General features: G+C 40.6%; 1 protein-coding gene across 5 annotated transcripts in view; it reads right to left on the bottom strand.

Moving 5' to 3' along the window:
• Window positions 1–25926, bottom strand: part of LOC134211528 (triple functional domain protein) — a 359415-nt gene that overhangs the window by 211882 nt on the left and 121607 nt on the right. For all 5 annotated transcript variants that reach the window (XM_062688453.1, XM_062688455.1, XM_062688456.1 and 2 more), the window contains exons 6-7: window positions 18143–20045; window positions 6059–6387 (exon numbers count right to left, since the gene is read on the bottom strand). In XM_062688453.1, coding sequence (XP_062544437.1) covers window positions 6059–6387; window positions 18143–20045 — 2232 coding nt within the window. The remainder of the gene's footprint in view (window positions 1–6058; window positions 6388–18142; window positions 20046–25926) is intronic.

The raw sequence follows: 25926 nt of genomic DNA, 5'->3' as shown, positions 1-25926 counted from the left end.
GAAAACCGCGAAATCCGCGAAAATCGCGAAATCCGCGTAGTCGTAACAACCCTGATTATAGTGTAATATAATATAATAGGTCTACGAAGCTTCTAAAAAAAAGTTCGTTCTTGGAATAAAATGATAGCCTTTCGGTACAATGAAAAGCAAGAAAATAATTATAAAGTCACTAGATTCATGTAAGTGAAGTCCCTTTATATTTTTTTCCAACTGAGACGGTTCACCGATCTGCAAACTGCCTGAGCATTTATAAGAAACTGATAAAACTGAACGATAAAGGGTTAAATTATTCAATGATTGGGTCAAAAGTGTAAGCCTGGATAACAACTGTTTCTCCATTGAGCATTCACTTCACAAGTTTAGTTCCAAAGATCCGATCCGATTGAAAGATACGTATCATTAGAGTCTGATCCGTTTTGCCCACCTCTCGTCCACTTACATATAAATAACATTCACTAATTTCATCAAGATGGCCCTGGAAAAGCTGGCCACTTGCCTGCACAAACTGATAGTTAGAATCTGGGAAACCGAACAGCTACCGGAGGAGTGGAAGGAACGGGTTATATGCCCCATCTACAAGAAAGGCGACAAACTGGAGTGTGAGAACTTTCGAGCGATCACCATCCTTGATGCCGCCTACAAAGTGATATCACAGATCATCTTCCGTCGTCTGTCACCATTAGTGAACGAGTTCGTGGGAAGTTATCAAGCCGGCTTCGTTGACGGCCGCTCGACAACGGACCAGGTCTTTACTGTACGGCAAATCCTTCAAAAATGCCGTGAATACCAGGTCCCAACGCACCATCTGTTCGTTGATTTCAAGGCGGCATACGACAGTATAGACCGCGTAGAGCTATGGAAAATTTTGGACGAGAACAGCTTCCCTACGAAGCTTACCAGACTGATCAAAGCAACGGTGGATGGTGTGCAAAACTGTGTGAAGATTTCGGGCGAACACTCCAGTTCGTTCGAATCGCGCCGGGGACTAAGACAAGGTGATGGAACCGAGCGCGACAGGGCCCGCCTGAGAAGCAGTGTTACGATAGACGGGGATACCTTCGAGGTGGTCGAGGAATTCGTCTACCTCGGATCCTTTCTAACGGCTGACAACAACGTTAGTCGTGAAATACGAAGGCGCATCATCTGTGGAAGTCGGGCCTACTACGGGCTCCAGAAGAAACTGCGGTCGAAAAAGATTCGCCACCGCACCAAATGTGTCATGTAAATGACGCTTATAAGACCGGTTGTCCTCTACGGACATGAAACATGGACAATGCTCGAGGAGGACTTGCAAGCACTCGGAGTATTCGAAAGACGGGTGCTTAGGACCATCTTTGGCGGTGTGCAAGAAAATGAGCTCGCCCAACTCTACGGCGAACCCAGTATCCAGAAGGTAGCTAAAGCCGGAAGGGTACGATGGGCAGGACATGTTGCAAGAATGCCGGACAGCAACCCTGCAAAGATGGTGTTCGCTTGCGATCCGGCAGGTACGAGACGGCGTGGAGCGCAGCGAGCGAGATGGGCAGACCAGGTGCAAAACGACTTGGCGAGCAAGGGGCGTATCCGAGGATGGAGAGATGCGGCCTCGAACCGTGTATTGTGGCGTCAAATTATTGATTCAGTGTTATCTGTTTAGATGCAAACTAAATAAATGAATGAACATTCACTAATAGAAAATGTAGTCATTTTAGGCTGCGATGCAAAATATGTTCTCTAACTAATCGCTAGAACGCCTATTGACTGAGCATAACCGAAACGGAAGAAGATTCCTGACTAACAGGCTTGTACTGCAATAAACACACGAGAGCTATGCTCAGTATTTTTGCACGGACAAAACGCTGAAATGTAGAGCGCCAGGTGGCGGCGAGGAGAATAACAAGACAGGGGATCCGCTTCTTTTAAGAAAAGAAAGGCCGCCTGTAGATGGAACAACTGTACGTGTGCATGTTCTATCAGAAGCTCAACGCATCCCCAAGGCTTCGTGCCGCGAACAAGGTAGACCGAGGAAGCATCTTGACGAACGAATGTGTGGTGGGTGATCGATAGGTGGAAGCAGCACTTGGAGGAACACTTAAATGGCGCTGAGAGCACAGGCAATGAAGCTCAAGAAAGCGAAAAGAATTACTACATCAGTTCAACGGACAATGGAGATCAACCAGCCCCCACCTTGAGAGCAATCAAGGATGTCATCCAACAGCTCAAGAACAATAAAGCAGATGGTACGGATGATATTGGAGCTGAACTCATTAATAAGGGCTAGCATAAGTCTGCATAGACTGATAATCAGAATCTGGGAAACCGAACAGCTACCGGAGATGTGGAAGGAAAGGGTCATATATCCCATCTAGAAGAAAGCCGACAAGTTGGAGTGTGAGAATTTTCGAAAAATCTCCATCCTAAATGCCGCCTACAAAGTGATATTCCAGATCATCGTCTGTCGTTTGTCACCAACAGGGAATGTGCTCGTGAGAAGTTCTCAAGCCGGCTTCGTTTACGACATCTCGACAACGGACCAAACCTTTACTATACAGCAAATCCTTCAAAATGCCGTAAACATTAGGCGGCATACGACAGTATAATATAAAAGAAATTGATACACAAACACAAATGTTTTTTTAGTTTCTAGAATAAAGCAGGCATTTTTGACTTTTTGGCTCATTTCTGGAAAAAAAGGGATCGCTATGGGGATTTTCTGCGAATCGGAGCAAAATAGGTATAATGGTATAATGAAAAAGAATGGTAGAAAACTATTGTACCGTGGAAGCACCATATTTGACGCAGGTCCAAACTTGGCGCACTCCCAAATCAAATGATGCAGAAAACCTATTTTCGCCAAAAATATATCAACGAATCAAGCTAGATGGCTTTATTTGCTCTTCTTCTTTGCATATATGGCATAAAAAGCAAATTATTGATGAAGAATCAACGTACCCGAATAAAATATATGAAAGTCATACTCATAATGCGTCAATTTTTTCTTTCTTAGCCACAATGCTAAGGATCGAATGATCATTTTTCACGCAAAATAAGTTTTGTGAGAATCTTTTACCCCTACCTACGAACAGCTGAGCATTATGAGTAAGCTTTACCTTTTACCTTGAACATTGCAACATTTGAACGCATTTTTCAACCCAAAATGTTCTGCGTCAAATTAGGCTCACAATGCATTGTGATGTTCCTAATTAATCTTATCATATGAATAGACAAGGCAGTGCTAATAAACCTCAATAATAGTCTTAGGAAAAGCAATATGTATTCATTAAGTTTTAACTAACTCTCAACTACTTTGAATATTAGTCAACATTGGATCATTCCACTAAGTGTCCAGCCCATGATAGTATGCCTTATGCTGCCTTCGATTTTGATGCGTTTATTTGACGCGTTTCTTACAGGTATTTGGTAATTATGCTGTTTTTATATGCTAGTTTTATAATTCTTGCGAGAAAACAATATTTTAATATAAATTAGTATCATATAATTCAATTTACTTTCTTTGTACGAAATTCTAACAAACCAAAACAATGAACACATTCTCAATTTGTCGCTTTATTGTCGCTACTAGTCCTGCAACCCTGAATATGAAATCAAACAAAAATATGGCTGCCTTTCTCATACAAGCTTCAGTTTATGTTAATAGTTCATTGAAAAAATGTATATAGATGGGCAGCTCATATTTTTTTAGATATATCTGCCGGTCACGTAGCACTTGCAGATTGGTAGCTTCAATGTGGTTCTGAAAGCGTTCATATACAAGTTGCGTTTCCTGTATCCTTCTCAGTTTAGACAGAAGCTATACGAACTTCTCAGTTTATAGTTTCAAAATTGCAGATTACCAAAGAAAGTTATGTTTTTATTACAAATACAACAGACCATGGTAGGCTGGTTATGTAATGAAATGTAAAAGCTAATTTTCCCGTAAATATATATTTTGACATGATTATTACACCTAAATAAGAAGCATTTTGAATGATGTGCAAGAAAACTAGCAAAACACTTACATGCCACAGAGCATATAAATTGCTGAACAACTGATAAAAAAAATACCTTTTTGTATAATTAATAATTATTAACTTTTTATTTTATATTGTACCAAGTTCTATTACACTGTCTTTATATAATAAAAAATAAGGCATTTAATTGATTGAGTTTTAACATAGTTTTAAAGTGCGTCAAATTAGGAACAACTTTGCGTCAAATAAGGAACATAGTAAAATTAGTGCGTCAAGTTGAGCACCTCAAGTACTACATAAAAGCAGATTAAAAAACTAAGAAATACACTTATATTTCAAAGTTTCATTATTTCTACACATTCTATAATAGTAGTAGGCTCGTTATGCAGAATATTAAGCGAATCCATATTGGAATTATTTTTTAAATAATGATTCTTTTTAAAACTTTCTTAACTGCGTCAAATATGGTGCCTCCACGGTAATTATAACAAGATTTTGCAATATCAGCAAAAACAACCAGCTTATCGAGAAATTTAGCTTGTACTCCTATTAAACCAGCCATTACTCGTTTCTTTCAAAAGTTCACTTCTGAAGAAAGAGAATAATCTATTGGACTTTTCCAAATGCAGATCTTTGGACTAACGTTATCACAATACGTCATTTAAGCCAGAATTGTAGGATGTTCTGATAAAAGTACAGACTTTCAGAGCAACTTTGTTATGGTTAGATTTCTTCGAACACAGTTTATGTTTTGTTCAAGAAAATGTGATCATAAGAAACTGTAAAAACTGTGCATTTCCCTTGATTTATTCTCTTTAATAATTTGCTGAGATAATTCTAATCATTGAGAAATTTGCGCATAACTATAAACATTGTCAGAACCTCTGCAGCATCGTACTGGAATCCAACTGCAGAGCAAACCCGACCGTCACCAACATGATCTTGAAAATATTTGCTCCGCATGACATAGACATTTCTAATAGTTCAACCGACTGCAAAAATGCTGTATACAAGGGACGTAGTCATCTTCACTACACAAAGAAATACACGCACGGTACATAATGTGTAATACGGCACGAAGGTATAACAAGAACAGAAGTCCATTTCCTACATGGCCATGACCGGAAGGCATTTGAACTCCTTGATTACACCTTCTCTGTACACCACTTTATTGTTGTGGTGCTTTTAATCCTAATAAAAAAATCCTTGGTTGTCTTTGCTTTTGAAAGAGATAGCTCATATACATTCATACTAATCTTGTGAGTCATGCTTACCTACACTCTTTAATAACAATTAATGTCCATTTTATGCAGTACCTAATTGAATAAGATATTATTGTTTAAGTTTGAGCGAAAGAACTCACATGTGGAATAATATCTAATGCATATGATTTCAGTATTTTTCAAGATTCAATTTGTATAAAGTACCTATCGAAACAATATGCAAAAGTCATACACAACTGATAGTGGATAGACGACTTCAAACTTGCAACGCTACTTATTTGGAACGTTTATGGTTGAAATCTTCAAGCAAATAGCAATACGGTTAATGATGTAGAGAGTTCTGTTGAGAGAGCTATTGAAACATATGTGCCTTGAAACATATTTCAACAAAAGAATTTTATTCATATTATAAAAAAAACATGCTTGTAGAAAAAAAAGTTGACCTACTTCTGGATCCCACTGTAAATTCTGCATCACGTTCATCGTTATTCGTCAAGTATTTACCTCGTTTCGAAGCACTCTCGTGCCACAAGTGACATCGGTTAAAAAATTAGAAATCCTTCTCCCCTGCTGCAACAAGTAACAAGCAAGCATGCATACATCGTACAAGCTTGAACCCATTTTACAACATGGCACTGCACTCGGCAGCAACATCAAAGCAACGGGCCTGAAGAGCGCCGAGTACATACAACATGATGGCACTTTGCTTCGTACACAGAGCATAATTAATGCCCCGTGTCAACTCTTCTCTCGAGCCTATCAGCCTGCTGATAGGATTGCTTTAAATGATGTATATTCAACAAGTTGGAACATCTCATTCGTACTGCAAAGGTTACTGTCATCAAAGACTTTTAGAAACGGACAAAATATCATCACATCACTTACCTTTTCGCTGTCGGTGGTGTTTCCAGAACCGAAGCTTGCCAGCGAGCTTCCGTCCTGGTCATTATCGTTAAGCGTATCATCGATGTCCTTCGACAGACGCTGGCCGAGCGGTTTGTTGCCGACCTTGGCCGGCGATTTCAGCAGCGAGAATGACGTGCCGGAGAAGTACGTTTCCTGTATCACCTCGCGCAGTCTCTTCACCCACATCTGTTTGGTTTCGAGACTGGTGGCTTTGAGCACTATCCGGTAGTCGGACAGCATTGGCGCCCGACCGGTCCAGATGGCGAACTTGCACTCGTCGCCCTCAATGTGCTCCGTGACGCCAAAATCTGTGGAAGAGAAAAAATGAAGCATGTAATAATTATTTAGGTAAGGTGGGGCAAGAATGGTCACGGGGTGAGATTGGTCGATGCCGTTTTTGAGCATCGTACCGTGAAGTACCCTAATTTCGCGCACTTAAGATCTGACAAAGTTAAAACGTTCATTAAAAAACATGTAGTGGCTATTTGGAAACATTTGCTACTGCATCACATAGTAGAAGGATTCTAGGTTCTCAAAAAAATGTTACTTGCAAATTTTGCTATTAAAAAATTTAAAAAATTATTTAAAAAAAATTGAATCCGAGACCGTTGTATGCTTCTTATCTCGCGCAAGAAAATAGGATAGTTCCTAATTTCGCGCAAAAGTGTTCCTAACTTCGCTCATGTTTGGAATTGAATATCGTTGTTGGTTTGATGAAATATAATCAATTAACCAATAGAAGCATGCATCAATTGTTCAAAATATGCAAATAACGGTATCAGACAGCCGTCAGTGACCCATTCTTTAGTCGAAATGGTATGTGCCTATATTTCGACCCTGGAGCTTTGCTTAGATTTTACTTCATGCATTTTAGTTGACACAAGTCATAACTCCTAAAATATCGTTTGCTTCTGAAATATAAACCATATTTTAAGAAAAACCCAGATTAATCCACCTAGCGTTGGTGGTGCCTTTCTCGCATTTAGTTAAGACACCAACCTTATATGGCGCTTCTATGGTTCGATGTACCATTTTCTTCATAACTTTTAAACGCAATGACCGATCGTTATAAAATTCAATAGTGATCAACAAGGCTTTGCCCCCTGTCGAATGAAACTTGTTGCGAGAAAATCGGTTAAGGATTACTATACGAAAAGTTGTCTAATGTTTTTTATTGCTTTTGTGCACACACATACACACACATACACACATACAAACACACGGACAGACAGACATGTGCTCAGCTCGTCGAGCTGAGTCGATTGGTATATAAAACTATGGGTTTCAGGGGCTTCTATAAAAAGTTCGTTTTCGGAGTGAAATGATAGCCTTTCGGTACAACTTAGTTGTACGAGAAAGGCAAAAAGGCATTGTATGAGCAATGTTTAGCTGGTGTACCTATAAAAAAAGTTTAAATTTTCGAGACGTCATGAAAGAAAGTCTTAAATTCCGCTATCTCTTACATAGGACATCTTCAAATATGTGTTTTATTCAAGACATTTTCAATATTATATACATTATCGAAAAAGCTGCTGTAGTTTAATCTTAAGTTTAGCATCATTTTACACATCGCACATTTTAGCATCATTTTACACATCGGATTTGGTAGCTATTGCAGGCACTGATCTATAAGATTTTTCAAGTCAACATGTCGGTGGTTATCCGCCTGAAAATTAGATAAAAAGCGTATGGGAATGAACTTTTCGGGTTCTATTCAGTATAAAACTGTCCTGTGTATTAGATTGCTTTTGTTTCATTAGAATGTTGCAAATGAAACTACGCAACAACAATAAACGAAATTAGGCACCATAATTACTCTCATATACCTAATTTCGCTCACAAAGCGAAAGTCTAAATAAACACAAAATACATAAAATTTTACACTTTTCAATAGTAATGACGAATAAACATATCCAACAGAGCATAATGGATACAAATATTTCCAAAAAGTAGCCAGTTTTGTACAGTAAAATCATTTGTTTACTTGGGTCAGGTTCTTCGTCGCTGTGCTAAGCACAAGCAAATATGGCGGTCGATGGGAGGATCAAATTGAAATAATTTTATTTGGTGTACTAAACCAAGTTTGTTTTTCAAATTTTTTCGTGAAAAACATTCAACAACAATGATATTTTGTAATCCTCCAGATTTTTCAATTTTGACTGGTACCTAAAAATTGAAAAAATAAATGATTTTATAATGCACGAAGTTAGGGCGCGCGTGAAATTAGGGCACATCACGGTATATATTTTAATGCAGATATTATGCCTTTAAAAGACAAATAATTTTATTCTACTTTATTGTTACTCGATTTGATTTCATTTTGGTAGAGTATGGCAAGGTAAAATATTTTTCGGCTATGTTTCTTATGCAAAACACACTTCCTATAAAACACATAATCTCGTCAAACAATGTGAAATTTAAACATTTTAATACTGAAAGTATCATATGTGTAGGTCATGTTGTACTGACTGCTTAGAAATAAATAAATTTGATCGAAAATTATACATTTTAACAAGAAATTGAAAGATAAAATACCATAAAATGACTAAAAATGAATTTCAAAGACAACTTTACAAAGCTAAAAAACAATTGAAAAGTTCTAACATGAATTGTAACCATTCAAATGATCAGTTGGTGATAGCCCAGAGGATCAAATTTATTCCGGAATTTCACCAAACTTTTTTGTATCTCTTTCAAAGCCATTTTTCAAGCGAAACTTACTAAATACCAACACAAATTGATATAACAAAATCAGATCTCGACATTGTCAAACTCCGCAAAATTCAGGGCAATTTTGATCCGAATCACCTGAAACGGATTTTTTTTTCGGATACTCACAATGTTAATGAAGAGATATTTTGTCACAGTTATTTCAGTGATTTAATATATAGTTTTGAAAGTTCATTTTGACAAAAGAAGGACAATTTTGGTCAAAAGGTGTATGGGAGGACATGTCCTCCCAAAGGATACCATCTGGTAAGCCTACTCTGGACTAGTTAAGTCTCAATTATGGTTTTGCCAACTGGGTGGGAGTAGACTCAGATGATTATTCCTAACTAGCGCTGATCTGGCTCTGAACATGCAAACGTTAGCCCTCGCATTGTTTCTCTGCTACCTCGGCAAGCATAGATAACCATGGGATCACAAAGGCGACTACTTCAGTGGGACTCAACGACAGCTGCAAGGGGGTCACTATGAAGTCTTATCACTATAAACAACCAAGTGAAGCAGGTGAAGCGTCCGAAAACAAGATGTTTCCTTTTGCTAGACGAAGTGGCCTCAATCGGTCGCCCCATATAGATCACCATGGGTGTGTGACAGAGAGGAGCGTGGTAAGATAGAGGAAGCGCAAGTCGTGATAAAAATGGATGACGCCACTTTGACCAATGTCATTAACGAGGTTATGACCACCCACCAGGAGGGCGGAGGCCAGAAAATTGAGCTGATCGCGACCACCTCGGACGTCATAATGTCCTTTTTGGATAACCGCGAGAAATACAGAAGGAATCTAAAGATGTCTGAGATGACCCTCTGCAATGCAACATCGTTGTAGAGGCAAAGCAGAAATGGAGGTCCCTGCTGGACGCCAGTAAAGTGGTGGAACGGAAGATCCGCCTACTTACTGAGGAGGAAGGGTTGGCAGTGAGCCAGGCTATGGGGGCCAGAAGGAGGCCGAATTGAATATTCGGCTGCTTTCTGAGGAAAAACAGCTCCTCCTAAGCTCAGTAAAGTCGGATTGGAAGTCGATCAGAAAGCCAATACCAACAGAGAGGAAGGATATGGCCAAACGTCGGGAGAAGGTCAGGAAAACGGCTGAAAGAGAGACAGGAGCGGTGGCCAAGAAAGGTAATGCCCGCATGTGCACCTTCCAATAGCCGTAGTTGAAAGGACAGAGGCGAGACAATTACTGTACTGAGGGCCATAGAATCGATGAAGAATTCGCTGGCTTGGGTGAGGATGTCAACTGTATTTGCAGAACGCAGAAGGGTGAATCCTGAAGTGGGATGCTTTTATTTATTACCAGACTAAGGCCGAAGTGGCCTATGCTGCACATAAAAGTCTTCTCCATTCCGCTCAGTCCATGGCTACACGTCGCCAACCACGCAGTCTGCGGAAAGTCCGCAAATCGCCCTCCACCTGATCGATCCACCTTGCTCGCTGTGCACCTCGCCTTCTTGTTCCTGTCGGATCGTTGTCAAGAACCATTTTCACCGGATTACTGTCCGACATTCTAGCTACGTGCCCGGCCCACCGCAGTCTTACGAATGTTGCAGTGTGAACGATGGATGGTTCTCCCAACAGCTGATGAAACTCGTGGTTCATTCACCTCTTCCACGTACCGTCCGCCATCTGCACTCCACCATAGATGGTACGCAGCACTTTTCTTTCAAAAACTCCCAGTGCGCGTTGGTCCTCCACGAGCATCGTCCAGGTCTCGTGTCCGTAGAGAACTACCGGTCTAATAAGCGTTTTGTAGATAGTCAGTTTGGTACGGCGGCGAACTCTATTCGATCGGAGCGTTTTACGGAGTCCAAAGTACGTACGATTTCCTGCAATGATGCGTCTCCGAATTTCTCTGCTGGTATCATTATCAGAGGTCACTAGTGAGCCCAAGTACACGAATTCTTCAACCACGTGCGTGCTCATAGGTTCATTACTATATCTTCATCGTTGTCTGCCACATCGCCATTCAGGTGCTCTTCGTAGTGCTGCCGCCTATGGATCACCTCACGCTCGTTCGTTTCTAAAATAACTTGTCCTTATACATATCGGGCTGCGGCACGTGGCCCTTACGTGAACGGTTTAACTTCTCATAGAACGTTTGTGCGTTATAAGCGCGGTACAGTTGCTCAGTCTCTTCACGGTTTTGATCTTCCTGTTGTTTTCCTCCGAAAAATCGAATTTTGTCTGTTCTGCGCCCGTTTATATCGTGCCTCTTTCGCCCTCGTGCGGTGTTGCAGCAATCTCGCCCATGCTGTATTCTTCTCCTCAACTAACTGCTCACATTCGCCGTCATACCAGTCGTTTTTCTGATCCGGGGGAACCGTGCCTAGTGCAGCGGCTGCGGTGCTTCCAATGGCGAATCGAATATATATCTCTCTCTCTCCAGCCATCTTCAAGTGACACTGTGCCTAGCTGCTCTTCCGTTGGGAGTGCCACTTCCAGCTGCTGCGCGTAGTCTTGGGCTAGTCTACCATCTTGTAGTCGCCCAATGTTTAGCCGCGACGGACGACTTCGACGCGTGTTGTACACCATCGAGAGTGGGTTGGACAGTATGCCCGATGACCAACAAACTCAGGCCTGCTTTAAGTACTTCGATTTTGGACATAAGTCATATGACTGCAGGGGTCCAAAAACCCAGCAAGTCATGACTCGGAAAGGATGCAATTTTTACATGCTCCGCTTTTTCCGTCAAAATTTCCAAAGAATATACCAATAGTTTTGTAAATGTATAACCTATCAAGAAGCGTTCTTTCGTCGCCACCCAAACGACGGGCAGAGAAACTAGATGACTGGAAGAAAAGATTGCCACTCAAAAAGGAAGTTTTGAAACAATAACATTTGGACAATTTGGACTACATTCAACAGTGCTAGGAAGAACAGATAAATCAGAGCGACATACTGCATTTTCATTCAAAAATAGAAACAAATAATGTACAAGGATCTACTCAAGCAGAAGCAATATCTGGCCGAGATCTTTAAGCAGCTTCAGGGAAATAAGACATTGCTGGGAATGCGTAGCAGATGTCAATATATTTCAGTTCTGAGCTTGAATAGGCATCAATATCTGGTGTGAAATTCGAGCAGACGATTAAGGAAGGATATGGACAACGATGTTACAGAGTAGTATGTATAACTATGTTGGTAAGTCCGTTCCTTTTGTACTTTCATATCTTTGAAAAGTTTATGAATAGCGTCGTTCAATGAATACGCTTTTAATGGTCTTCCATTCAAATTCCTTGATTTCTATTCAATATGAATGTTTTCCTTCCCTTCCAAAATAAGCATTTTGAAAGTTCGGAGATGTGTATGGTAAACATTAGCAATAATTAGTTTTCAATAGTGTACAGATAGTATTCCGAATGATTGCTATGCATGTAACGAAAGTTTAAAAACAATTTCCGGAAAATCATAAAGCCAGATGAATCATTTTTTTTTAAACTTTAGTAACAAATGGAATGGAATTTTTTTTTTGTTAACTTTAAAATATATTCGATATAATGAACACCACGCAACATGTACGGCATGGTAGCCTACCATTGGTAGGAGGTGCAAAAATGTGTTTGTTAAACTATTTCATCAATGATTGTGGCCCTTGTTGCGCTTTTCGCTCTATTTCAAGTCAATATTATGCGTGATATGAACACCTATGAAAATCCAGAGAGCTTAGCTAACTTTTCTCTGAAGTAGCTACATTGTTTTATATAAGCATAAAACATGCAGCTACTTATAGAAAGTGTTGATTTTTGGCAAAACAGGAGGATTGTTCAGAGGAGATTTTACGTTTTTGATTTTAATACATTTGATCCTTATATTTATTACTTTCTGCCTTATTCGTCCATTGCGTGGGATGCAAGTGTAACCAAATATACTCGCGATTTCATGTTACTATTCCTCCAACAATTCATTTTGGCTGCAGAAAAAGCTCAACGTATTGAGCAGGATTGACAAAAATAATACTTCATCATTTTTTTCGGGTTCGGTAATCTAGTGGCTACCGCTTCTGCCTTATAAGCAGGAGGTCGTGGGTTCAATTCCAGGCTCGTCCCTTTCCTACTTTGTATTTCTATCTTAGTTCTTTCTGTGTTTCACGTTCTACCAAAAACGATTCCTACTGTAATAACCTTCCACGCAATCCCAAAACCTCCCGTGGCACCTATGAGAGGTCGTTGAGCTCTCTGCATCTTTCTTAAGTAGGTCCAATTAACCATTTTTCCTCTTCCTCAGCATCCGCAACGATGTGGTCAGGACAGATCTCGACTGTTGGAGACTGCATCGCTTCCATCTAAGAGATAGTGATTAGTCCCAAATCAATATCTGTGGTAACGGATGAAAATGATGCTACTCTCATACAATAGTCTTGGCTTGTACCACCTACGAATTTGTGCGAATTGCTCAATGCTAATGCTAATGCTAATGCTAATTTTTTTCGGGTTCGGTAATTCTTTATTATAGTCGCTCTGTGTTTATTCATTATACTATTATACTTATTATTAGCTAATGCTAGAGGTACTCGAAAATTGTGATTATAACGAAATATGTGGGGCCAAAAAAGAATTACAGAAATGATAAATCTTGCGTTTTTTGAAATTATATGCACTTTATTCGTTATATCTTTTCATTATTCCCATATTATTCGATTAATGTTTGAGTGTTATTGTTCTTTCAATCAATCTATAAAATTTTCAGGACAATTTTGATAACAGTGCACATTTAACAGTGCAGAATATTACATGATTTTTTTTGTATTTTCGGTTTTTAAAACTTGAATTAGTAGTGGAGAAATACATTACGAATGGCTAATAGTTCAATAAAAAGAATGTTTACCTGTGCATTTATCTTTAAATGATACTTTTAGTTAACCTTTAGCTCTTCATAACGAGCTAAATATTTTATCCACTTAATCTCTAATGTCATTTTTTTCTTTATTATCGCGACTTTCAGTCTTAGGACTTGTCTCATAAATATCCATCTTATTCATTTCATTATTTAACTAATTATCCTGCATCGAACGGAAAATCAAACTCATCTTCTTCGGATTTGCAATTCTAGAACTTTGCTCGTTAACCTATTGGAAAGATATTCATTATATTCATCACATTTTTAAACCATTATTCTTATGTTCAGAATATTTATAATTTTTTTTTCATGAGTCGATGTTTTGTGACTTTATACCAGGCCTCACTCAAGAAAGCAAATCCTGTCATACATAAACCTGGTTCCTATTAAAAATTCTGTATCACATCGATTGTCAACTCAAATTGTCTAGAATATAGAGTTAAAAAGGTAAAATTTTGACACCTGGTACAGTATCCAGAACTTACATCGGACTAAAAAAAACCTATTAAGTCACAGAACATTGAAAATAATGTTTACTGTATGATCATAACTTCTTGATATTTCTTATCACGTTTCAAATAATCAGGTTTTGATAAATTTACGATATTTTCGATGGGGTGTGGAAACATGGAACAGGTTAAATAAATTAATATGCTTGTTATTGCGTTTGATATTGTTCCCTTTTTTATCCCATCTCTATAGGATTCAAGATTTATATTTTCAAGCTTTGAACACTCCTCTGATTGTAACAGGATATTTTGGAGAGAACAATTTATTCTAAAACTAATGTTGGTGATGAAAGTACCACTTTAATCCAGGACAAACGATGAAAGCTGTATTTTTCAAGCACGGAAATTTGGTGAGAAAATTCCATTATATATAATTGTATTTTTAATGAAACTGTATGACTATAAACATATAAAATAACCATCAGGGCACCCGATTGAAGCGATTTGGATAGGAAGAGTGGAATTGCCAACTTCCTATTGTTAACATTTCGTGGATAAAGGGCGGGCTCTTCTCCCCATCTATTGGGTCAATCTGGGAAATGAGGGCTTAATTATATTATTGTTTGTACGAACTTTCTTCTGGAAGGAGATTCTCTACTCGTCCCGTGGATTCGCATAAGCGTATTTGCTTATGGAACCACCCCATCCATTTTTGGCCCTTCATACAGGAGTTTGATGAAATACAAACAATAATATAATCATGATCAAATCGTTTGTCAGATATGGCCAGTGCTATCGGCAGGTGCCTTGCTACAATAGATGGTAGTATCATCATCATCATCATCAAGTCATATGACTGCAGGGGTCCAGATCGCAGTAGGCTATGCCGGAGGTGTGGAGCTAAAGGACACAGGGCTTACATCTGCCAGGCTGCACCGAGTTGTTTGTTCTGTGCTTCTGGCGTAGACAACAAATACCCATCCGGTGGGTTAGTCTGTCTGACTTCCAAACAAGTTCCGACATGCAAGTAATTCAGTTGAATCTCAACCAATGCGAGAAAGTGCAAGCGTTGCTACAACAGTCGGTATATGCTATCGGACTCGTATTGCATCCCTGATGGGAACGGCAGTTGAACTGCGGACGTCCAGAACAGTATCAATCTGGACATGCGGGAAGTACCCAATCCAGGAAATAGTTTTATCTCCTGATGATGAGGGTTTCGTAATAGCCAAAGTAAACGGTGCTTACTTTTGTAGCTGCTACTGTCCTCTTAGATGGAAGATAGAGCAGTACACTAGGGTATTAGATAGTCTTGTAGGCGCACTGACTGATCTGAAACCATTAGTAGTAGCATATGACTTCAATGCGTGGGCAGAGGTCTGGGGATCCCGGTTCACTAACGCCAGATGAAATATCCTGCTAGAGTCGCTAGCGAAACTGAACGTGGTCCTGTTGAACGAGGGCAGGTATCCGGGATGGACGGCAGACTCTGAATAGAGGGTTCATGAGGGGTATGCTTCGAGCGACCATAAGAAAGTACGGGTTATGGTCAATTATATACCCTTAATAAAACCGCAAGGCGGGTCAACACAGTTGACCTAAGATGGCGTGTCTAGCAGTTCAACCCGGAATTGTTAGAGGAATCATTACTATCGGAAAATTGGACTCTTGGCCTGTTAACAACGGTTTATTAGTTAACATGAACAAGGCACCAGGTCCGGCTGGAATCCTGGCTGGCAGCGTGGAAGACCAATGGAACGCCATTTATCGTCACCAGCGAGAATAATCTGGGTGAACTGCGCATCCAGGGAAAACAATGGATCACCGATGAGACCTGGAAGAGGATCGAAGAGAAGCCAAAGCCGCGATAGAGCGAAAAAAACCAGAAGAGCCAAAGTCTTAGCCCGTCAACGATACGCGGATCTTGAGAAGGAAGTGAAACGCTCATGTCTACGAGACAAGTGAGCGTGGGAGGGCCCTCTGGCCGACGAAGGAGAGAGAGCCGCAACAACCCGGGACATTCGCCTCCTCTACGACATCTCACGTCGCTTAAGCGGGGCGAAGATGAATGCAACGATGCCTGTGAAAGACGCGAATGATCAGTTATTGACCAAAAAACTTTTTCAAGTACCAGTCAGGCCACCACCGCCTCGGTATGATCTGCCTAGGATCCTACGTATAACACGCGTCAATACCAAAAAAAATCATCAGCCTCATCGTGGCACAGTACTAGGCCTTCTCGTGTAGAGTTCTGCACAATAGGGTCTTGTCTGACCCTATCCGTAACTGGTGTGAGGCAAGGATGTGTTCTATCACTGTTACATCGTAATCAACGAGATTCTGGTAGGTGCGATTGATCGTGAACCAAACCGCGGGCTGCTATAACCATGGAGCACTTGAACGACTTCGAATCGGCTGATGGCACTCCTAGCTCAACGGCGCTCTGATATGCAGGGTAAGCTCAACGACCTTGCCGAGCGCTCCTCTTCGACAGGTTCAGTCATCAACGCCAACAAAACCAAATCGTTAGATGTAAACACGGCGACCTCTTCCAGTTTCACAGTAGCCGGGGAATCAGTGGAGACTTTTTAAAGCTTCCAATATCTTGGTAACCAAATGGCGGAACCAAGATCGACATAGGCGCACGGATCAAGAAAGCAAAGGCTGCCTTTGCGAGTTTAATGTCTGGAAAATCAGTCAGATAAGTGAACGCACCAAAATACGAATTTTCAATTCTAACGTGAAATCTGTGCTATGCCCCACATTGGGGCAGAAACGAAATCTGTAAACAAGCATTAGGCTTGAACCCAGTGGGACATCACAACAGAGGCAGACCCAGAGGCTCATGGCGGCGAAGCCTCAATAAAGAAATAAAAGAAGTCGACCGAAATCTAACCTGGTAACAGGTTAAAGCGATAGCTGGACATCGCTCAGGATGGAGACCTTCAAGACGGCCCTTTGCATCACCGGAGGTGTACGCATAACTGTCCCTTTATAGTGGGGCATCATGGTCATTTTTCCAAATCAATGTTTTTTCGATACCATTCGGGGTCCCAAACAACTGTGCACAATTTGAGCCTGATTGGTTGCTGCCTCGCTTTCCGCATCGCGTTTGAAGTTTGTATGGAAATTAGTATGGGAAACCGTACATTTTTGCATTTTTACTTTTAGAGTTTTCAGTTCATCGTAAACCAAGTGGCACAATGTGTTGAAGTATAACCCGAAGGATGCCGCAAAACTTTGCTGAAGAACGTACGTTGTTAGCATGTCCACAAAAAAAAGTTATAACCCTTGGAAGATTGCTTGTTCAAACCATATGCAAAAAATCGATTATTCTGCCAACACTGCCGAACTACATGGACCAATAATTCAATTGAATGGCATTTCGAAATCATTCATCTTATACTGCTGGGATGCTAATTGGAGTTATTCGGAATCATTTCTCAACGTTTAAATCGAGTCAGAACTGAAGAAGGGTTTTGCCCACAAACAACCATATATTATATAATAGCCTGGTAGTGCTGGCAGAAACATTGATTTCTTCCATATGGTGCGAATAATTAATCTTCGAAGCGAATAACAGGAGGGGGTCAAGCCGAGCGTTACGATCCATACAAAAAAATTAAACCTTCCATACAAAAATGTTACGTGGGGGAGGGTGGGGGTCCAAAATCACAAAATTTAGCGTTACGTAATTTTAGAAAGAACCCCAAAACGATTCAGAAAAACCTTGATCTCACTTGATTGGAAGAAGTTTTCGTTTTTCCATACAACTGCGCCCTACTCTGATCATATAGCCTTTACATAGGTACTTAGTATAATACGCAAAATGCAAAAACGGGCGAATTTGTCTTAATTTGTGTAATTTTTCATTGCGATCATGCGTAATTACTGCTGAGAAGAACTGATAAATAACAGATACTGCAATTCACACACTCCAATTATTTGTTTTTAATTTGGATTCATTTGGGTATATGGAGCATCAAACCTGATTAATTAAAAGTTTGAAAGTTCAAAAACAACATATAGGTAGTTGGAATAAACTCGTACTCACCAGACGTCAAGAGTTTGCTCTTGTAGATGTACTTCACCGTTCCATTGGTATCTTTCACCTCCTTCGAGAACAGAATGTACAGCTCAAACAAGAAAACGTGCCTCTCGCGTCCTTTCTTGATCAGAATTTGCTTATTGTCCCACACCAGGAATGAATCCTGCAAGACAACATCTCCCAGATTATCGAACGGTACATCGCACCCTTCCAGCAGGTTCAAATGCATCACATCGTTCGCCTTCTTCGGCACATTCAGCATAACTTCGAGGCCGTCCTTGATTTCGCCCTGGCCTTCGTCGCAGCACGATTGGAGATCCTTCAGCAGCAGCTGATATTTGGTGATTCGTTGCACCGGTTTGATGAGGAAAGCCGGTAGTGAGTGTTCGAGTTTGTGTTTTCGTTGCACTTCGTCGAAGTAGGTTCCGCCGAATTGAACCATGTAGTCGTTGGATTGAGGTTTGTTCTGGCAATAATACACGTACATATCGAACTTTGCTGCCCACGTGACAAAGCAATGGCCCACGTCTTCCGGCATGGTTTCGTATTTTTCTAGCTCTTTGAGAAATATTTTCTCATGAAATTGATAAATATCTACGATGTTACTAAACAGAATGTGTTCCTTGCCTAGTAGGTTGGGCGGTACGTTGACACCGCTTTTCAGTTCGTTGACAAACACATTGATGCATGTTTCGAGATCTTTGACGTAGGTCCGCTCGGTTTGCAGCAGTTCGGCCATGATGAACTCTTTTTTTCGAGCAGACTTTCGTTTCTCCTCGTTCATTTCTTTGGGAACACCGACCGCTCCGGGACCCGCAGCAGCCGCATTGAGCTTTGTCTCCAGCGAGGGATCGGAATGGCGATACTCAAGCACAGAATTACCAGTTGCCGTTGTGGAAGAAGCGGAAGAAATGCCACTAGTGGAAGATGCCGTCGAGACGGACGTCGTTGACGAGGAAATGGATTTACAGCTAAGGCTACTGTTGCTACTGTTACAACTACTACTACTATTATTGTCATCTTGTTGCTGAATACCAGGTAGGCCAAGCGATTTTTCTAAATTAGTTCTATAGAGTTCCATCCGACTACTGAAGTCCTTATAGCGATTGTCCACGGTCGCCACCCACTGCTTTATTGAACTGGCATGGGCATGCCCTTTCTCCACCAGGGAGTCAGCCAGTTGGATGAGCAGTTTGACGCGTTCCCGCGTTTCCTTAGCCGTTCCTTTGAACTCGTTGTGCTCACGTAGAAGCACTTCAGTCTCCTCTCTACTACTGCACAGTTTATTGTTTCTAGAGGACAGATACGCCTCTCCAGTGTCATGGATCCATTCGATTGCTTGCTTAGCAGATCTCTCGAACAGAACAAACTGTTGGCACTGGTCTAGACGTTTTTTCCGTTGGGTCCAGTATTCGAGAACTTGCGTTTCCTGCGTCAGCAGCTTATCCAGTATTGACTTAACGCGAGATTCACTATTTACAGTCGTTTTTATGTGATAAAATTGCAGCGATCGTGCCGCGTACTTAAGGAATGTTTCAGCCGTCCGTCGAGCCAAGGTGCACGCCTTGAGGAAGGCTTCCTTCTGCTCTTGGTGTTTTGAAATAAGTTGCACTATTTGTTGACCTTTGTCGGTCGAGCCGCCGCCCCCACACCAATCCTCCTCGCGGCGATACTCCTTCTCCAAACTGTCCAACACGCTGCACACCTGTTCGGCAGTTTTGAAAAAGTTTAACGAAGCCGTTACCAGCTTATGGCGCTCCTCGGCGCATGTGACTAGTTTTTGCCATTTTTTCGTAACCTCATCGGCAATGTCCTTTATACTTTGCGGGTCATAGTGGTTAGCATTCATCAGGGCATCGGCGCGGTATTTCACTTGCACTGCAGATGTGTGGGTTCGTTCGATGGCAACCTGAAATTGGAAAATGGAATTAGAAAAATGAATGCACTGTTAACCAAAAAAAAATCTTGTACCCGAATTTTCATAAAAATATCTTGCGGGAATTTGCATGGAAAATTGCTCTGAATTTAAACGTGTAATTTAAATTTTATTTGATAAAAATTATTTCAAATCTTGACAATTTTTTGTTAAATTCTACGGAAATCCTTTTAATTTCGACAAAAATTCCTCCAAATTTCGGAAGGGAAATTTTTCTGCTTTTCATGGGAAATTATTTGAAATTTTCATTACAATTTGTAGTTATTATAGAAAGAGGGTCAGAGCGTAAGTATGCCCGCCGATATTTGTGACGGGTGACCTGACTGCACTATGCGGAATTGTCATACAAATGGGTGGCCAAAGATATTTCACAATGAAAACTGTTTCTATGCAACATATTATGTGAAAGAACATTTATGAACTCTTTTTTTTACTCTGAGGGTCATCGTTAACCTTTCAAAAAAATAAAAACGCATGAAAAACATATTTTTGCGTATTTTTGTTTGTTTTCAAATGGAAACCATTTTACATCATGCATTAAATAGCAAAGTAATAATGTTGTTTATTTTCTAATCATATACCTATAGAGAAAAAAAAACACAATTTTCAAGAAAAAATTGATTGCAGCGTTCTCGTAAAAGCGCAAATATGCGCAAGCGAATCACTCACTATAAGGTCTGGTACTAGGGTTATATTTCATTCCCCATTTACAGATGTGGGGACATTAGGTTTGCGGTACCATTTTTTAGTGAAGAATTAATATAATGATAGGCAGTCCCGGAAAAACATATGGTTGGAGCAGGTTTAGTGGGTACGGTCAGTCGCGGCTGAGGAGTACTCCCACACTCCGGCACACTTTCGTGCGGTAGGTTGGCATACCATAGCACGTGGGTCAGTGCAAAAAGCATTCCATTCTTCTTTTTTTTAAATTGAAAAGAAAAACAAGCAGTTTGCGTTGCACATGAAGGGTGTTGATGACCATACCCGACCAGAGTCCACTATTATCAAAATGATAACAAATTGAGTTTTTGATATCATAACTATAACATATTTTGATATAGAATTGCAAAGTAGCAAATATCATATTTTGATATTATTTGGATAACTGAAAATAATAAATAGAGTCCGTATTCTATAAACCGCATGAAAACATATTTGAGGCCGTACACATATTACGTGACAGCTTAAAGAGAGAGGAGGGGTCTGTCATTTTTACGTTTCTATGAATAAAAAGTTATTTGCAAAAAAGTTATTGATGGAAACCTAACATTTGGGAAAGCGCGAAAAATATCATACATACGATCCCTATCTTCTATTTTCTATTTTCTTTTTTTCCGTTCAACGGTATATGAAGATTTTTCTTTCGGATTGAAAAGATACTTTATAAAGTCAATGCATTGAAAGTTTTTCAATTTTTGTTGATTAAAATTTATTTTAATCTATATGAGTGTTGATCTTGACAACTGATATAAAATTGCTCACTTTGTGTTCCAATTCCATAGTAATTTCATTGATGATTATCCTGTTCCTGTTCATAATATATTTTTTTGATATTTGTACAACTGGGTAATTGTTTCCCGTTCTTTATTTTAGGGTCATGCCATTTGCACTTTCATAGGGAAATGAAGAAGAATTCCATAATGCTCCAAAGCTTCGTGCGCATGTTACTTTTCTACAATTTGCAGATCGACTACTTGAACAAAGGTATCTCCTGCACGACAATCATTATGCAGCCATGAAAGTGACTTCGAACTACAAGAAGCTGATTCATAACGTTTAGTTCTCAACTTTTGATGTGATGACTATTAACTCGGTCACCAAAATTTGATATTGCAAATGAAAATATCAAAATATCAGAATAAGTTTTCAGTTTGTTTTCATTTTCTGCTCGAGTAAAACAGCTTGTCGTGGCTGTAGTTTTGAGTTTTATTAGCAAGGTAGCAGTTCTCAAGCAAACTGGAGGACGACTTGCGGACCCTCCGCAGACTGCGTGGTTAGCGACGTACAGCCATGGACCTAGTTGAATGGAGAAGACTTTTGCACAGCACAGGCAACTCCAGCCTTAGTCTGATAATAAATAAATAAGCACGAAGTCTACTAGTTTTAGCTGCTATAGAAGCTGCTCAGAAAAGGTGGTTAATTTCCTGAACGTTAATGCGAACAAACCACATGTTACCGGGATTACCGTTCTTTTTTAAATTCGCTTTCTAGTCTTTCTAGATGTTAGATAAAATGCATCAAACAAGAACTGTCGTATTGTAATATAGAAAAGTATGCTTGCTGAGAAGGTGTTAAGTATCAGTCTTATTGTGCTCATCTTGCCCCGTCCTACCCTATCTGTTTGAATTTCCAGCAGCACTGCATTTCAATTGGACTGCTTTTTGCCCAAACCCGAAAACCTGGTTTCTAAAATACCGTGTTCGGTTTGCTAAAACTGAACCGAGCACGCGGTTAAAATTTCGTGTACCCGAACCTAAACTTGAGCACCCGTATGAACGGGGGTCAACTACGAAAGGCCGAATCACGAATGGCCGAAAGCAAAAAAGGCCGAATGCACAAAAGAGGCCGAAACCACATAAGGTTGAATCACAAAGCCCGAATGAATGATGGTAGATCATCAGTGGACCGGAGCAAGCGCGCGCTCGCTCCGGTCCACTTTGTTGGTCTGCCGTTTTCATCCAGACTTTTTTTTATTCAAATACTTTAGAATATTCGGATTATTTTGTGATTTCTTGCCAGTTTCTCTTAAAATGGGAGAAAATGAAATACAATTGAGAACACCGCGTTACCGTGAGTTATACAGCTTTTAGTTAAAAACATAATAATTGGAACAGTCGATTTTGTTTAGCTTCTGATGTCGCAATTAGATCGTGAATAGTGGGCATCATTGGCACAACCATCCGTCATGAAGCGCACAACTCCTCCAGTGAATTAGCATCGATGCAATCTTTCGACAGCAGACCGCCACCGGGATGCAAGCCTGCCAGCCAGAAGGAAGCCACAATACCCCCCATCACAGTCATGCACTCCCAGCCAGCGATCGACAGTCATCCCGGCCCTGTGCATGGGTGTGGTGGAGGGCTCTTCCAAAATCTGAATGCAGACAAGTACCTATCCGCATCGAGCAATTCCTCACTCCTCCTCGGTTCACAGACCAACTCGAGACTTGCGAGGTTATTATCAAAACACAAGAGGACTGCTAACCAAATTGGACGACGTTTATCTCGCTGCACTCGATGGCAAATACGATGTGTATGTGTTCACTGAGACCTGGCTGGACGAGAGGATTAATTCCGTTCAGATGTTTGGTAACTCCTTCAGTGTGTACAGAGTCGATCGAAACAGTTCTAACAGTGGTGTCCTGATAGCTGTTTCCAACGCGCTTGCTTCATGTCAAATCGCCGTTGGCCGATTTACTTCAATTGAAGCGGTCTAGGTAAAAGTGAGTCTCCCAACAAGGAATGCTTTCATTGGAGCATTGTATATTCCTCCGGACGGAAGGAATGATAATGGTATAATTCAACAATATCTTGATGCCATTGAATATGCTTCTTCTTTGACTGACCTGGTGGATGTACTTCTCTTGCTTGGTGACTTCAATCAACCTGGGCTTACTTGACTGCCATCTGGCCATAGTTATGCATTTCCTGATCCGGATAATTCGACAACTATTCCTGTTAGCCGTCTACTCATCGATGGAACTGCTTTCTTTGGACTAAGCCAGATTAGTTTGATATCAAATTTCCAAAATAAATTCCTCGATTTGGTGTTTGTAAGCGAAAATTTACTTCCTGACTGTGCGGTCGACGAGACACCGTTCGTTCCACTCGATAATTATCATCCTGCTCTGGTGATATCTATCGCGAACAGTGATCATGTTAGATTCGATGATAGCTCGAATGCTGACTGTTTGAATTTTCGCAAGACAGATTTCGAACTACTCCGGCGCAAATTATCTCGATTTGACTGGAATGCTTTGAATGACTCGGATATTGACAGCGGTTGGGCGTTTTAACTGTTTCTTCAGTGACTGCGTATTTGCCTCCGTACCGAAGCGCCAACCTCTCATGGACTAACGCTACGCTACGCAACCGCAAACGGGAACGTGCTAGGACTCTTCGTGCTCTGACTAACCGACGTTGTGCTATCACTAAACCAAATTTCTCAATCACCAGTAATTGTTATCGCCGCTATAACAAGCATCTTTTCAAGCAGTATGTGCGTTGTATGCAACATAATCCTCGCCGTCATCCCAAGGGATTCTTGTCGTTCATCAATACAAAGAGGAAAGAAATCGGATTACCGTCAAGAGTGTTTCTTGACGAAGATGTTGCCTTGAATGCCGAGGACAGATGCAATCTCTTCGCCAAACACTTTTCGACCGTCTTTTCCAATGCTTTGCCATCTCAAGCTGACATCGCAAGAGCAGCAAGAGATGTACCTAACAATGTCAATAGCATGGATGTTTTTAACATTGAAAATGATATGGTTGTCTCGGCGATAAATAGGATAAAATCGTCCTTTTCAGCAGGCCCTAGTGGTATACCATCAGCGGTTCTGAAAAAGTGTTCGGATATCTTGGCTATCCCTCTGTGCATGCTTTTCAACTTATCACTCCGTCAGCGAAAGTTTCCTACTCAATGGAAGTGCTCTACCATGTTTCCGGTGTACAAAAAATGCGACGTGAGAAACTACCGAGGCATGACTTCTCTTGGCATGAAATCAAAAGTGTTCGAGTCACTGATCTACGAAAAACTGTTTTCCTCATGCAAAAACTACATCAGTTCGTATCAACATGGCTTCTTTCCGGGTCGATCCGTAGAAACGAATCTAGTCAGTTTTACATCATATTGTATGGATAATATGCGCAAAAAGCTCCAAGTCGATGCCGTGTATACTGATCTACAAGCAGCATTTGATAAAGTGAATCACGACATACTGCTTGCAAAACTTGGAAAAATGGGATGCTCTACGACATTCTGCAATCATATCTAGTGCAACGTCAAGTGACCGTCATCATTGGAGATCACTCATCCCACGGTTTTTCGAACGGCTCCGGAGTACCCCAAGGAAGCACGCTGGGTCCATTGTTGTTTTTGCTCTTCGTGAATGACGTAACTTTTATCCTGCAGCGTGGAGGCCTGCTGTTGATGCTTGCAGACGATCTCAAATTATACATCGTTATTCGAAATCTGGCGGACTGCCAAGAATTGCAGAAGCTCTTGGATTTATTCAAATGTTGGTGTGAGCGTAATATGACGGTCCTGGCTGTTTCAAAGTGTTACGTAATAAACTTTCATCGCACTGCCGAAACCGTGGTTTTCGATTATAGTATCACAGGTACAACTTTACAACGTGTGGATCATGTTAAAGATCTAGGCGTCGTGTTGGATGACAGGCTAACTTTCAGACGTCATTTTTCAACTACGATCGACAAAGCGAATCGCCAGCTTAGTTTTATTTTTAGGGTTTCATATGAATTCTGCGATCCTCTATGCTACAAAGCCTTATACTGCTCATTGGTACGTTCTCAACTCGAATTTGCTTCTGCTGTCTGGAATCCATATCAAGCTGTTTGGACTGCTCTTCGAAGAAAGGCATAACACTAATTATGCTGCCAATAGCTGTTTTGTCGCTATGATCCGTCATTTCAACGAGGTGTAGGACCAATTCGACTTCATCAGTTCATCCGCGTTTCGTCAATGGCTATAAACAGATATTTTATCAACTGAGTTTTAAGTTTTCATGTAGACGACACAGTCAGATGAAATAAGCAAAATAAATAAATAAATAAACTCCTATATTGATGCAAATCCGCTAATCGATTTTGTGAGCCTTGAATCTGGTAGAATTT

The sequence above is a fragment of the Armigeres subalbatus genome, chromosome 2 (genome assembly GCF_024139115.2).
Source record: "Armigeres subalbatus isolate Guangzhou_Male chromosome 2, GZ_Asu_2, whole genome shotgun sequence".
In the NCBI taxonomy this organism is placed as follows: Eukaryota; Metazoa; Arthropoda; class Insecta; order Diptera; family Culicidae; genus Armigeres; species Armigeres subalbatus.
This window is presented reverse-complemented; position numbering and strand designations above follow the sequence as displayed.